Here is a 17,051-nt window from a genome sequence, read left to right as displayed (position 1 = left end):
CGAAGTCACCTATAAATTCTGACTTATTATCGCGAACCGCTTCGCGGTTATCGATAAACGCCAGAAGTTTTCAGTGACCTCAAGCAGAGTCACGTAACCATTAACTAAAACACGCACGTGCAAGTTTCAAAATGTGGAAAGTCTAGTGCCAGAATTGAATTTGCTGTAATATTTCTGTAGACATAGCCAGAAGTTTATTTACTATATTTTTTTCGGCATTCTCAAATTGTTTGTTGTAAGGAAAGTTACGTGAGTATACAGAAGTCACTTTGAAATTTCGGCTTAGCATCTCGAACAGTTGCGTAGTTCTTGACAAACAGCAGATGTTCACCGTGAATTCAAACAGTCAGGTGACCTATATTTAAACATTGTATTTCTTCAGCTACGTTCCAGTGAATAGTCACGACCTCTTCAACTCAACAAGACTGAAGCCGATGACCAGCTCTATGAGCCAAGACGAGCGACTGAATGTCGAGTCCTTCCTAAGGACAGAATGCGTACGATTCACACCCCAGGAGTGGGCCAACTTCCAGAAATTCAGAAGACAGAATGGCCTCACAGTCACTGGACTTGGACTGGCTCTCTTTGCTGTGTCATTGATGAAGTTTGCCTATGAGGGACTCAAATGGCCCAGGACTTATTTGGGAGGTTGAGTACTGCCTTTTTTTAGAAAAATGAATCAGAACAGATGTTCTGAAGCGTTAGCAGCTGTTCAGTCTTCTCTGGCACGCAAAAGATCAGAGTAGATGTTTTGAAGCGTTAGCAGCTGTTCACTAGATAATATTACAAAATAACTGATCTTCAGTTAATATCAAATTATTCTTGAAAAGCGACCTGCTGAATGAATGCTAGCTGGCAACTTTTGACCAATTTTCAGAGCTATGCAAATTCAGTTTTGGTCTAAGTTCTAGGTTAATCATTCAATTAACTATAATGAACTTATACTAGAACTTAAAAGAGCTTATGTTTGATAAAACCAATATTAATTCTCTTTCTTTAATACAAAGAAAAAAGGGGGAAATTTTATTTAGCATTGATGATCCTGCCAAAACCAGTTCCCCACAAAATCAGAATCTATTAAATAGTTGTCTAGTTGTCGAGGAAGGAATCTAACTATTTCTTCAGTATATTTTTTGCAGCTTCCTAAAGTTTTTTATATCGAAGTCAAATTTGGCTAGGCTATTTTAGAGTGTTCTTAACCGATCTGAAATTAAATTTCGTTTTTTTAAAATATTTCTATGAAGGGTACTGTGTCAATTCTCCGATCTGTTTCGAATGATTGGTCGATTTCTCTTTAGATAAAAACCAGTTAATATTTTTTATTTGAAAGTTCTCCTCTGATAACTTTTTATAAGAGCGTCAGAAGTTCGTAAACGTGAAGCTCAAATACTGACGGAATTTGTTTTTCCTGCAGCTACGAATCTCTTTATTTTCCGTTAACCCACAAATTATTGCGGAAGTTGCATTTTTTGAATAACACTTTTGTTTGTGGTACTACAAACGACAACTCTCTGCTGATATTGTGGTTGTGCAAATTGCTTATAAGTTTCTAGTAGTAAATTGCTTTTCAGATATATCCGTGATTTGATAGAAGATTGAAATGTTATGGCTAAACTTCTTTTAAACAAAATCTGCGTGCTCTGAAAATTTAACTTTGCTTTCAAGTTTTACACCTAGATATTTCGCACAATTGCTATATTTCACTCTTTCCCCGTTCGAAATAATGCTTTTGTCTAATGAATGATTGGATTCTAACGGAAGTTGTTTTTTTGTGAAAGGAGTTAAAGTTTTTACTCTCAAAACAACTGGAAATTGCAGTGATATCATTTATGTGTCGATTGCAGTGATATCATTAATATGCACATTTTTAGCGATTTTTTCGTGTCATCTGCGTAGCGTTAAATTTGATTGTGCTGAGAAATTTCTGCAGTACCGTTTATGTTTATTAGGAACAAAAATGGTCCCAGAACTGATCTTTATGGGACCCAACACACAACTTTTTCGTTGACGAATCATGTCATTAGCGTACAAATTGTTCCCGTTCTTCAAGATAAGACTTGGGTAATTCTCCAATTTGGCCTCCAAAGCCATATTGGGAGCATTTGTCTAACAATATTGTGATCAGCAGTTAAGAAGGTTTTTGAGAGTACAATCCTGTTTTTGCATCCACGGCTGATCCCCTACGCAGAAAGCCGCATTGAGAGAATTTGTTCTTTAGCAAGAATGACGTCATTCTTCGTTAGATAATTTTTTTGTCACAACCTTTGACGTTTTCAGGAGAAGATTTTGGGATACTGGGTTTCATCAATGTTTTTCTTATAGATGTGGGTGAGGTATCCAGTTATGACAGGATTCTTTGTTTTCAGCAGATGGCTAATTAAAACAATATAATCCGAACCATTTCTATCAATCGCTTAATTTCAAACATAATGTCATCCTTTTTTATAGGCCTTAAGATATAGAACTGATCACACGATTTATTTTTCCTTACCATTTTTTGAGTTGGCTATTTAGTGTGGGACCAATTTTTACAACAAATTTTGTTTCAGCATCTGTTGTGTTTATTGCTTCAACTTTCTTGATCGTCATTATTTTTCAGATACCGAAAAAAACTGTTGCCATTTGAATCACTTTCTTTGTGAAAGAGTATTTCTTTTTGGTTTTCTTACTAATCTTTTTGTTTTGTTGTCTTGTAAGTGGTGTTGTTTTTCTTATTCTGGTGCTTTAGACTGCAAAATTGTGTTCCAGAGACGTTGTTTCCTTGAGCAGGCTACGTTTTTAACTTCGTTTGCTACAGAACGATTTTTTTGGAGTGATAGTATCCAGACAGCTGTTCATTTTTTTCTTAAGTTGTTTTGATAGCCCAAGAGTTAACTACAGCGCGTTAGAGAGGTTATTGAAAGTGTTAGATTTTTTTGTTTTTTTTTCGGTTCATCCACTCTTATTGTGTTAATTTGTCATTTTCTGATCTCTCCTCCAACTAAACTCTTTCGAGATTAGTAGATTTTCTGTTCCTTATTTTCTGGTTTCAAAAATGTGGACATTCCTAGCGTACAGTCACCGTTTGCCCAACCATAAAAAAGAAATGAATCTGAGAAAAGAAAAGAATTGAATGAAAAAAATAGAACTCAGTAAATTTTGTAAAAAAAAAAGTGTTTTTGTCAAAAACAAGTTTGTTTCCGGTTCAAGAATTGTGTATTTCTTCATCAAAAATTTTAACGGTTTTTTTGAATTCAATAGTTATTTTTATGATTTTCGACAAGCTTTAAGCAGCCAATAAATTTTTTTTCAACAAATTTTGTTTTTGATCTTGTTTTTACTGAGGATATATTTTTACTTGATAAAAGGGGTGAACATTAGCTGTTTATTTTGTGATTTGATTTGTATCTCACTCATTGTGTGGGGAGATATTAACCTGTTGCTGCCGGATGAGGGACTTTTTATTGTAGATGAATGATGTTTTGCAATTGACCTGTTATTCTTAACTAAGTTGCTTTATTAACATCTCATTTAGCTGATGTAAGACTTTTCCGCGCTAATATAAGACAACCATCTAGAGTTGGCAATTTCATTTTTCTAATGGTACCTAAAATGGTGACAGTCAGTCTTCCAAATAGTGTATGTGCTCAATTATAGATTTATTACGCCTATTAGATTCCCTTTTTCTTCTTCCGCTTCGTTTTTCTCCAATTCTCCTTCCCATTCCATCCACATTTTTGATGCCCAAGCAATTCTTTTTCTGCCTAGTGATATGGCGTAGGTCAGAGCGGTTGATTTATAACAGTTTACAAAAGTGTGGTATAATCGCGCAAATATGCGAAAAATTGAGTGTGGATGGTTAATTTACACGCAAAAGAAAGAATGGAGAGGTTTGTCATTAAAAATTAAGAAAAATCGGATCTGGTCTGTTTCGCCTCTCTCCAAACAGAAAACACTGGGGCGCCGATACAAAATAGATCCGAAAAATCAAACTTAGAGATAGTAGTGGGAAAAAGGTGCTATTCCGCCACTTCCTAATCGGAAGATGACTAAATACCACCTTTTTCCCACTACTCTATATACCTACTACTTGCTTATACCCCCATTTTATTCACTACTATATATTAGCTTGTTTTATCCACTACTACAAATTACCTTTATATTCACTCAAAATCTATCATTTCTTGTCTCACTTAGTGCAAACCACTAGTTTCGAGTTAAGCTGGTAACTAACTGTTATCAGACGGATAGTTCGGGTTCTATCCCCACTGACTCCAGTGGACGTATCCCAGAAACTAGTATAAAACTAGTGCGACCGTGTAACAAGCATGTAAAACCAACTTGCGAAAATTGATGTAACCACTTCGCGGATAACCTGAATAAAAAAACCAGCTTAACTCTTTTATAATTTTTAAATTTTTCTAATATTTTGCGAATCACTCTTTAAGAGCGATTCACTCTTATTCGGGGTGATCCCCCAGTAGAAAAATCGCTCTTAAAGAGTGATTCCCTCTTTTTTGATTTTTTTTATTAATAGCCGCACAGCGATAGCTGGGGCTATTATTGGCCTTCTCTTGGTTTTTTTTATTTCGTCGTCATGATTTTTGTTACGACCATATGACGTCACAGCCATTTTTTGTTCATTCGTTCATGCAATTTCAACTGAATTGCATGTGTGTCGTCATTTTTCGCTCCTAGTGGAGCGAGTTTTTTTGTTCATGCGCGTGATTAAATTTTTGGTCACACTTGACTTACCTCACTCTCAAAAATGACTTCCTCAATTTGAAATTGACTTTTATTTACTTTAATTCAAAGAGATAAGGTCAAATGGGTGTGTGTCACTCTAAATGAAGGTTATTTGAGATCAGCTAATAGAGGCAGCAATAACTTTTACAGATTTTTAATCAAAATATAACAGATCAGCCTTCCATGAAAAGACGGATTTTTTCGGTCTGTCTTTTTTACTGTTTTTTAGACTGCCGATCTACGAATCTATTGCGGCTATTTTCTGGCAATCTGCCAGCTATGTTCTTTTTATACTTTTATTTCAAATTATCTATACTCTTTAATAATTTTATATTTTCTTTTACTTTTTCTATATTTATCCCATTATTAATAAGAAATGATACAAAATTATAATATTTACACGAACAACTTTCCCCAGTTTGGGTAATAACTAAAGGACTTACAGTCTTACTTGGCCAACTAGGATTAATTGTTTTCTCACTCAAATCAGTGTAACTGCTTGGCTTGCCACGGACTTCGTCCGTTCGCAGATTTCTACTAAATCCTCTAGGCAATTCTACATCTGGATGTTGTTTCTTTACATGAGCCCGTATCCCATAATATCTCACAACAGAAGCACAATATGGACAATTAACTTTAGCTGAAGTATAACTTCTACATGTGTACTTACTCTCATCAAAATCAATTAGTGGTTTTATATAATTACATTTATTACAACTTCTAATTAAGACTTTTGGGCTAAGAATAAGGTTAGGGTTAGGGTTAAAGTTAGTGTTAAGGTTAGGGTTAGGGTTAAGGTTAGGGTTAGGGTTAGGGTCTGAGTTAGAGCTAGAGTCATAGATAGAACTAGAACTAGAGCTGGAAATAGAACTAGATTTATTTTTTAAAAAACAACCCCATGGAGAAAAATTATTAGCACAAATACCACTTAGTATTATATTACCACACATACATTTATCAGTTTTATCTTTATGACATGATTCATAATGATATTTTAAAACAGCAATGTTTCCATATTTATAGTTACACTCTAAACATTTTAAAAGCATTTATAATAGGGTAAACTATAATATTTACCTAATCATTTCGCGGGGTAATATTTAACCATGATTTCAAATAAATCTTTAGTATTATCTTTAGATGTGATACACTCTGCTAAATATTTATTTCCTAACGTATTGAGTGTATTAGTTTTACATCTCCTATCTAAAATCAATTCAAGGTCTAATTCTTTTTTATCTCTAACAAAATTTATAATCTCTTCTCTAAATTGTTCATTATTTCCATATAGTCTTGTTAAAAACTTTCCTCCCTTTCTATTAAAAGTCCCATCCTCGTCGTTTATATAATTTTCTTGTATTGCATTTCATAGATCAGTGAACGAACTTTGTTCGTGGTTTACCAAACTGCTTCGCAGATTGGGCTTTGCCCATGTTTCACTATCAGCAAAGCTACTTGGCTTGCCATATCCAACGTTTTCTAATGTATTTACTCTACTCAACATTGTGCTTGCTCCAATTGCTACACCCCCAGCATTTCTTGATATTATATCAGGATAAATATAACTAAATATAATTAAACCTGAGCTTATAATTCCACCAATAGTTGATAAACTTTTTATACCCTTTCCCATAATCATTTCTTTAGTTAAAACATCATTCTGTATTTTAATATTATTTATTTTAAGAATTTGTGAAATTTTAAAATTTAAGAATTTATTTTATTAATATAGAATATATAGTTATCGTGATTAATAACATTTCTATCTGTTGAATTTATCATGAGTGGTTTCATATTTGCTATAAGTTTATTTATATCTTCTTTTTCTAATTCACCTTTTAAATTAAGAGCTTTTAAATCAAGGAAACCAACTCTTGAATCATATATCATTGTTCTATTACTATTATTAATAATAAAAGTATTTTCCTTCTTATTATATTTAATTATACCATATCGAAGTTCATCTGACATTCCATCTGTACGATTATAATAAATAAATAGTATCACAACTCATTCTTGCTGTATTAGTTATTTGAGCTGGTTTATGACACATTACAATCATTTGAATATTATAATGTCTACCTTCAGTAAAATAATAAGCTATATCCTTATTTAACCTATCACCCATATCATCAAGTACTATTACACAATTTTGAAAGTTATGCATATTGTTTTTTGTGATTATATTTATATCACATTTATTAAACCCAGTAGAAAACTTATCAGACTCAGGATCTATCCAGTCTCTGTCATCTTTACACACTATAACTATATTTTTAGCTTGGTCTTGGTCTAAGTCTAAATATAACTTTAAATATTGTGTAATAAAATATGTTTTGCCTGTACCAGTTCCACCATAAACAATAGTATGTAATGGTGACTTTTCATATTCAAATCTAACTAGACTCCTATTCATAAATCCACCAAAGCTTTCTTCTAGTTTTGTGTATTTACTCGGTATTGAATCATATATTAAATAACAAATTCCAATTAAGAAAATAAAGATTATAACTGCGCTACCTGTCTCCATTTTTATATATGAAAACATAGATAAATATAGACTTAGACTTAGACTTATTAAATTTATATATAAAAATGCTTATCCTAACTTTTGAGGAATTCAATAATAAATTTAATATTGATAATAATGCTATGAGTGATATCAGAATAAAAGATATAGGAAAAGATATAAGTCTAACACCAATTGAAATAGTAATGAGAGATCAGACTCCAGATAACACAAGTGAACCTAACGTCAACATTATTGTAAATCTACATCCAACTGATGGTACACATTGGGTTTTAGCTATAAGAAGAGAAGGTGGTCCTGTGTATTACTTTGATAGTTTTGGTGTAGAAACCCCGCCATTACTTTTAGAAGAATATGTTGATCTAGGCTCTAATGAGAGAATACAACAAAATGATGAATCTTATTGTTTATATATGATCTATCTTATTGATAGAGGATTTAGAATTAAAAGTGCTTTAAATATTCTAGTTTATCAAGTTAAATGTCCTGAAATATATAATGAGTGTTTTTGTTTAGGTTGTAATGTTAATTAGGGAACCTGCTTCGCAGATGATAATGTTAATGTTAATGATTATGTTATTGATAATGATAATGTTAATGATAATGATAAAGATAATAATAGTGCTAAAGATAATGTTAATGATAAAGATAGTGATAATGTTAATGATAATGATAAAGATGATGTTAATGATAATGATAATGTTACTGATAATGATAAAGATAATTTTATATATCTATTTAGTGAAAAACATCAATGGGGTAAATCTAACAACAAAGAATGTCTTAGTAACAATATCTCTGTAAACAGAAATGAAGATCTACAATCATGGCTAAATGATGATGATATAATTACTGAAGCTGAATTCCCAGATAACTTTAGTAGTTAATCAAGTTAAATGTCCTGAAATATATAATGAGTTTTTTTGTTTAGGTTGTAATGTTAATTAGGGAACCTGCATCGCAGATGTTAATGTTAATGTTAATGATTATGTTATTGATAATGATAATGTTAATGATAATGTTAATGATAATGTTAATGATAATGATAAAGATAATAATAGTGCTAAAGATAATGTTATTGATAAAGATAGTGATAATGTTAATGATAATGATAATGATAAAGATGATGTTAATGATAAAGATAATGATAATGTTAATGATAATGATACTGATAATGTTAATGATAATGCTAATGATAATGTTAATGATAATGTTAATGATAATGATAATGTTAATAATAATGATAAAGATAATTTTATATATCTATTTGGTGAAAAACATCAATGGGGTAAATCTAACAACAAAGAATGTCTTAGTAACAATATCTCTGTAAACAGAAATGAAGATCTACAATCATGGCTAAGTGATGATGATATAATTACTGAAGCTGAATTCCCAGATAACTTTAGATGTATAATATCTGGTCCTAGTGAATGCGGTAAGACATTCTTATTAAAAAAAACTAATTCTGGCTAGTATATATTTTGATAAGCTATACATCATTGGACCTACTGGTGATCAATACAATGGATTGGAAAGAAACCCAAAAGCAATTATAGAATTTATTAAAGATATAAAAGATTTGCCCTCTCCCGATCAACTGCCCAAAGACTTAAAGAAACTAATGATATTCGATGATGTTAGAGTCAAAGAACCAGTTATTAATGAATACTTTTGTAGAGGTAGACATAATAATTGCAATATGATATATCTTAATCAAAACCTGTTCTCTCTGGATAGGCAGAGTGTTAGAAAGAACTGAAATCTATTTATTTTGTCTGAACAGAGAGGTAAAGTCCTAGCATCGATATATCAAGATTTTTTAATAATATTGAACTTAGTTATAATGATTTTGCTAATGTATGTAATAGGGTATGGAAAGAGCCTTATAATTATATTGTCATTGATATAACTAAAAATAAAATATTAATGGTAAACTAAGAATTAATTGGGATCGGAGAGTTTTGTAGTTAAATTATTTCTATGTCCAAGGCTATTATTATAGATAGAGATTGAACTATAACCATATCATTAACTATAAATATATTCTAAATCAAATGCAAAGTGAAACTTAATACATCGCCATTAAAGTCTATAGGTCTTCCATGCTCATCTTTAATTTGAAACTCTATATATTCTATTCTATCTTTAGTTACATTTTGATACAAGATATTAGTTGGTATAATATTTATCAAGTAACCTGGTGGTTCTGTTAGAGTAAAAGTATATAGTATGTCTGTGTTATTCCCATTATCTTTAACACCAGATATCACATTACAATGAATGTTAATAGTACTAAAACCCATAATATCAACAATTTTCTGAGATGTATATTTACCTTTTTTATTAACTATTTTTCTAAATCCTAGTAATGGGGCTATTGAATTTTCTATGTCAAAGATAATTGCACCTTGTTTTATTTCCATTAAACTTTTCATTGTATTCTTATCAGGTTCTATTATAACATTACCATTAGTTTCTTCTTTTATTAATTCTGCTATTTCGATTAATTCATATGCACCTGGTATAACAGCTAAAATACGGGTATCTGTCCATGTTTTACCTCGGGTATCATATAAGAATTGATTGTTCCTTCTATTTACATTAAACACCGAATTATAAGCAGATAATCTAATTAAATCTAATTTTGACGAGTTAAGTATAGGTTCACTAAAGTTAAACTTTGTTGTTGGCTTTATCATTCTAAAGTTAAGTGTATGTTCTTCTTTAGTTTTAGTAAGCGTTTCATGTATCTTTTGTAGTTCATATAGAATTAAGTTATCGGACATTTTTTGACTTACAAAAATGAATTTTAATTTGAACACAACTTATGGTTATAATAATGATATACACAAAAGTAAGATTATAAAAAATAAACCAAATAATCTGGCAACAATGATTACAATCAATACTAATATTAATATCATACTCAATAGAGAAGAGAATCATTTAAATTTACATGATTCGTATCTAGAGATAGAGTTTGTTGTATCAGATGATGCTGGTGGTGTATTTGCTAATGATGCTAATATCAGATTAGTTAATTATGGTATGATGGCATTGTTTAGTTCAATTAAGCTTGAAACTAGTGGTGATAGGACTATTGAATATATAGATCACTGTCATCCTAATCTATTGATGTATAAGTTATTAAATAGTATTGGCGATGAGTATGAGAGTGGTTTTGTTAGAAATCAAGGCAATAGAGATAGTCAACTTAAAGGTGACCATATTGCTGCACAACGAAGTCATATGTATATGATGATTAAGATGAGTGATCTATTTGGTTTTGTAAATGATTTAGAAAAGATTATATATAGTTTAGGATTTAAACTAATATTAAAAAGAAATAATAATGATAGAGCTCTTTTTAGAGTTAATGCTAATCCTGGTGCAGTTGCTAATGATGGTAATATAGAAATTAGAGATATATCACGGTGTGTGTGCCTAGTATTGATCCTAGTAATGATAATAGAATTATTGTGCAAAAGGATTTAAGTAAAAGAATAATGTAGACTTTAGCTATTATGAAAGAAAGACATTTTATAAGAATGTACCCAATGCTACTAACTTCTTGTTTGATCTAGGTATGGAAAGCGGAAAAGAAAGACCACAATATATTATAGTTGGTTTTGAAAATAATAATGTTAATGAACGAATTCATGATGCAAGTACATTTGATATAATGAATGTTACTGAATGTTATTGTAAGATTGGTAGCGAGTTTTATCCTGAGGATAGAATGAATATTTATTATGGTACCAATAATTATAATGAGGCTTTTAAAGAGATTGTTATCTTTAATAAGGATTATAATGGGCTACCACATAATATAAAACCGTATATAAATCATAGAAAATTCAAAATTAGTTATAGAATATATGTATTTGATACTAGATATCAAAGTGATCATATAGGTCCACAACCAATACAACTTAATTTTAAATTTAGTGCTGCAGTTGCAGATGTTATGTGTCATGCATTAGTATTAACTAGAAAAGTTATTAGTGTGAATAGTGATGGAAATAAGATGATTGATATAGTATCATAATTATAATTATAACTATGGCCCGAGTCATTATTTTAGATATATGTCTAGCTATAATCATCTGCGAAGCAGTTCCTGATAATTATAATTATAACTATTTCTTACTTGTCTTAACAAAACCCCTAGCATAAATAATATCTAGTTTCTTTTTATACTCTAGAGATAAGCCTCCAGCTTCAAGCTTAATCTTAGCCTTGGGCCTAACCTTAGGCTTAGGCTTAGGCTTAATAACAACAAAGGGATTATACTTTTTAACTTCCATTATTTTTTATATGTAGAAATGAGTCTTTTAAATGAGTTCAAAACTAATTCATTTTGCGTAGGAGGTAGACATTATAGTGGTACTAATAACATAAGTGGAGCTATTACTTCAAAAGGTACTAAAATGCTAAAGGGTAATGGTGTTAAATGTAAGAGAAATAAGTCAATGACTGTTAGTGATGCAAAAATAGAAGCTGAGGGGTTGAAAGATTTCTTTAAAAGTGTTGGTAGGGCTACGGTTAATTTTGGAAAGAAAGTTGCTAATAATCCAGTAGGAGCATTAGAAATAGCAAGTAAAATAGGAAGTGCAGCCGCATCTAGAAACCCTAGAGCTGCTTTATCAGCCGCTCCTGATTTAATTAAATTTGCAACTACTGGTGAAGGTATAAAGGTAGTACAAAAAGGAAGAGGTTTTTACTTAGGTACCAAGAAGAGATAATTGTTTGATTATGATTATGATTATATTATGTTTATGATTGTGTTTATGATTATGATTATATTATATTTATGATTATGATTATATTTATATTATGTTTATGATTATCGATAAATATTAATATTAATAATATTATTACTAAACATAATATTATTACTAAACACTATTAACTTTAGTTTAAAAAAATACTCAGCTTTTTTTTCTTGTTCTTCTTATATTCTTCATATACCTTAACTAATTCATTATACTCATCATTATCTATTTTACTATCTTTCATTGATTTAGTATATAGTTTATTAAACTTGTCGCTAAACTGTTTACTTAAAATATACATTTGTGAATACTTTATAATTTTATTTCTTAATTTAGTATTAATTGTTTTTGATAATGAACCACAAACAGTTGCCGTAGCAAAAGCTGTTGGTATAGAATGAGGTAATCCTATACCAGTTAATGCAACTGATGTTGTTGTTGCCGTTGTTGCTATTGATGATAATACTATGTCTGTTATCTCAGCTATGTTAATATAATTTTAATATCTATTTATATCTACTTGCCTTCTTATTATAGTTATTAGTTTCATTTTCATAATAATTTCTAATATCTTTTATAATGTTAATATTGTTGTTAAATTTATTATTGGCTTGAATCTTTTCATTTATGTATTGTTCATTAACGGTTGACAAGTTGGGATATAGTAATCTCTCACTCGGTGCTGTTGTATTGGTCATGGACTCCGTTATAGCTTTGCTTATTTTAATAAGTAAAAAAAAAACTTTCCATTTCTTTCGTTATATCTTCTTGTTTAAAACCATAATGCTTCTCAAACCTTGCTGGCTCTTTATTATCAAATAACGAATTCGTAAAAGTATAGCAATTATATATTGTACTATTGTCCTTTTATTTCATATAATCTAGTTGTATGTTAGTGATATTCTGATTAAACTTATTATTATCAAATTCTTGTTTTAATTGATTATATTTAGTGATCTTATCAGCAGCAACTTTATTACAAAACTTAACGGTATTTGTGACTTCAATTGCTGATTTAATAACTTCTTTAATTAGTTCTTCATTAACTTGTGTTTCATTCAGTTGTAATGTTTTAGTTGTAACTTTATCAAAGTCAGCCTTTCTTAGTTCAGTTATGTTTCTACTTAAAATGTTTATTTTATTAGAAGAAGATAATACGTTATTGTCACAATACTCTTTATTAACAACATCTTTTTCATCTGTAGGAGGATGTACATTCGTAATTTTATAGGTATCCTTCATATCAATATTATCATTATCTTCTAGGAATAACCCACGAGCCTTACTTAGTGTTAAGTTGTTTCCATTCCCCATATGATGTTTCTCTTGGTTAAATCTTTTTCTTGTCATTATTTATACTAAGAAATAAATCCCGCTTGCCGGCTTAGGACCGTAGGTCTATTTAATGATTATGAAACCTTATTATTAGATTCAAAGTCAAACTCGGACTTTAATAGTTCCTGTTCATAGTATTTACCTTCTATTATCTCTCCATTAATATCTTCTATTTTATATGTTGGTGGTTGTGTTTTTAGAACTTCATTAACTTTAAATAACTCGCTATTCCAATTAGAAGTGTAACCTTTAGAGAAGATATTACGTTTATCTGCATTTCTAACATAATCACCAACTTTAAGTTTGGGTGTTGCTTTGGTAGATTTAATCTGCGAAGCAGTTTCACTGATATAGTATCTAACTTTATCAGGATTATTAGAAGCATCAACTGGTGTCATATTAATTGTTGAATGAATGTTATTGTTATATGTTACAACAGCATCATTAAATATATTTACCCAATTACCATCGCCATTGATGAACATTGGTTTATTTATTATGTGTAATAATGTTCTACTGAATCTCTCTATAAAAACAGCCTTTAAATCACTATAAGTAGAATATAGTTTTGTTTCATATTCTTTAAGTAAAGATTTAAATGTTTTATTGTAAAACTCACTACATCTATCTACCCATAACTTTTCTGGTTTTCTATGTTCAGAGCCACCTTGTGGACCTTCTGAAAGGATTGTTTTAAAACCATTAGTTATAGATAAAGCAGATTTATTCTTTAATGGAATAGCCCATGCATATTTTGTGAATATATCTATAACAGTTAATTTAAACTTATAATTATTATTGTATTTACTTAGAGATGACTTATCAATTAAATCAGCTGACCATGTTTCATCTTTATATAATGGTATTATTCTTTCTCTTCTAAACTTTGTTATTTGAGATCTGAATGCTTCTTTAGCTAATAGTTGTTGTTTTTCCATTCTTTATTTACCATAGTTAAAAACAAAATTATCTAGTTGCTCTTGATTAATAATATTCATAGATAATAGTTGCTTAGATATATCTAGCATTTCATCATATAATCCATCATGACCAGCTTTTGTTTCTAGTATTAATAATTCTAATCTTTCTATTAAACTATTTGGGTTGGCTTTGCTATTTAATCCACTACCATATACTTCATCTTTTACCCCTATTATACGTTTTATTGCTCTATATCTAGCACTTTTCTTATCCCCTTTTCCTAAATCATATTTAATATCAAATGAAAACCTTTTAATTTTGTTTTCATCTTCCTCGATTTCACCATATTTTGTATTTGGGTTAGTAAGAAAGTTTATAAACACATCTGAAAATTCATATATATTATCCTTAACTATAAATGAATTTTCTTGGTAAATTAGTTTAACACCGTTCATTTCAAATTCACCAATATCTAAATTTACGAACTCTAACTTTAATTGGGAGTTAGATTGAACTGACATTAAATTAATAATTTGAGCTGTGTCTTTATCTACTAACATTCCTGGTTTATCTCGAGCTTTCTCTACAGCTTTGTCGTTGGACTTCACCAATGCTTCACCATTGTACTTCATTAATGCTTCATTCAACTGGGAGCCAGCTTGCTGGATCATCCTAGTTTGTTTATCTAACTCTTGATTGTGCCAATCTATTGCTCTTAATGTTTGTTCGCTTAATGCTAGATTGAGTTCACTGTTCGCATTTTAAGTTTTTGTTAAAGGATCAAATAACTCTTCTGTTTCACCATAATATTCTTGTTGTTTTAATTTATCTTCTAATCTATTCTTTCTGTTTTGTTTCTCTAGATAGTTTAATTCTGTAAGTGTTTCTAGTTTAGTCTTTTTTTATATATATAAAACTATTATTATATTAAGTAGGTAGGTTATTATATAATCTAATAGCGGTTTCAATTAACTTTCTATCTTCCTTAATTGTTAATTCTTTAATATTATTTGTTAGTGCTTCTAATGATTCTTTACTTACATCTAACCCTAATTTTATTAATAGCTCTAAAGTAGTACTATTAATCAGGGAAGGGCCTTCGGCCTTGGTTCCCCAACCTGCTTGGCTTGCCACGGACGAAGTCCGTTCGCAGATTTTATTTACTAGATCTCTTTTGAATAGATACATGTTCTCATCTAGGGGATAACTTTTTATATTATTTACATAAAATCTTTTATCATCAAAATTACTTAAAATTCTTTTACTTATCTAAATTGTGGCCATACAACTTCCTACTTTTTGAATCCTGCTTTCCTGTACTATCCTTTCCTTATTATCTATTAGAGCACTATAATATTCTTCGTGCTTTCCATTACTTTCTTTCTTTATTCCTTTCTCTTTTGCCCCATAGTTCTTTATACTATGTTTTGGGTTTTATTACCACGAATTCTTCTATAACCTTACTACCAAATTCGTGTTTAAATTTACCCGATATTATTAGTTTTTATTGGTTTATCTAGATTACTCAGATCCATGTGCTCATTGTCGACATTGCCCTCGCTAAAACTTAACACGAAGCTATCCGTTTCCATGTAGTATAACATTAGATCTTTAAGCGGGGGATTTAATACATTGTAAAAGAATTTATACATATGAAGCTTACTGAGCTCTAGTACTGTAGATCCTAAATAAATCGGTTTATCATATTGTTTTTCCTTTTTATAGAATTCTATTAGAGTACAGTTTTCATATCTAATTACATCTTTACATGTTGGTTTACTAACAGCTTTAAGTATTTCATAATCACCGGTTAGAATCTTAGCTTCTAGATACTTTAATGGATTCTCACAACTTTTACCAAACAAAGAATTATTCTTTAACTTAAATACATCTTTCTCAGGTTCAGTTTTAGCTTCAGCTCTCATTTTAGTATTAAGTTCAATGTAGTCTCTAATTATATAATCTTGTTTAAGTTTAATTATTCAATGGACTTTAGTAACCTTTATACCCATCTTAAAAACAAACTTTAACATCCGATAGTGTATTGGGTATTCATATTTATTATTCTGATCTAATATTAGTTTCTTGCTTTTTGATGAAGTTGGGGGTCTTTGTTTGTATCCCAGTTCATTATTCTCTACTTCTCTTCCATGGGGTAGTAGTTGGAAGTTGCTAGTTCTCTCTTTACATTCATTAGTATATTCTAAATCACAGATAAGCCAATAGCCATAATCACTATCGTCTGAATTATTTAATACTTCATCTAGAGTTGTATTGGAGTACTCAAAATCTTTATATGGTAGCTTTTGCATTAGTGCATAACCGTATAAGTTATTGGCATCGATGTACCAGATAGACCTTCGGTCATGCTCTGCCATTGGGGAAACCACTTCGTGGATCTGCAAAGCAAGTTCCCTGATGGATCTTTGACTCTGACTCTGACTCTGACTTTCAATATATCTGTTACCCATAACACCACATATGCCACCTCTCATTGCACTAATTAAGTCTTTTAGTATTTGCTCATCTTGTATTGTGTCTAATTCAACTTTGCTTAATTTTTAGGAAACAATCGAAGCTGTAGCTTGGTAGACTAATATAATGTAGAGGATTGAGTTAATATGTATTCATGTTTAACTTAACAAATGGATTGAAGCAATGTCCTAATATGAATATATCATTTTCCATATATTCTAATGTTATTTCTTTACCTGTTTTATTACTATTAGAATTACTAAAATCATCTACTTCATCTTGCGTTG

The 17,051-nt window shown here is 30.2% G+C and overlaps 1 protein-coding gene across 1 annotated transcript in view; it reads left to right on the top strand.

Moving 5' to 3' along the window:
* LOC142345702 (uncharacterized) overlaps window positions 1–17,051 on the top strand; it is a 46,255-nt gene that overhangs the window by 12,028 nt on the left and 17,176 nt on the right. The window contains exon 4 of the mRNA XM_075397949.1: window positions 383–648. Coding sequence (XP_075254064.1) covers window positions 383–648 — 266 coding nt within the window. The remainder of the gene's footprint in view (window positions 1–382; window positions 649–17,051) is intronic.

Source organism: Convolutriloba macropyga, chromosome 9, assembly GCF_964194025.1.
Source record: "Convolutriloba macropyga chromosome 9, txConMacr16.3, whole genome shotgun sequence".
Lineage (NCBI taxonomy): Eukaryota > Metazoa > Xenacoelomorpha > Acoela > Convolutidae > Convolutriloba > Convolutriloba macropyga.
This window is presented reverse-complemented; position numbering and strand designations above follow the sequence as displayed.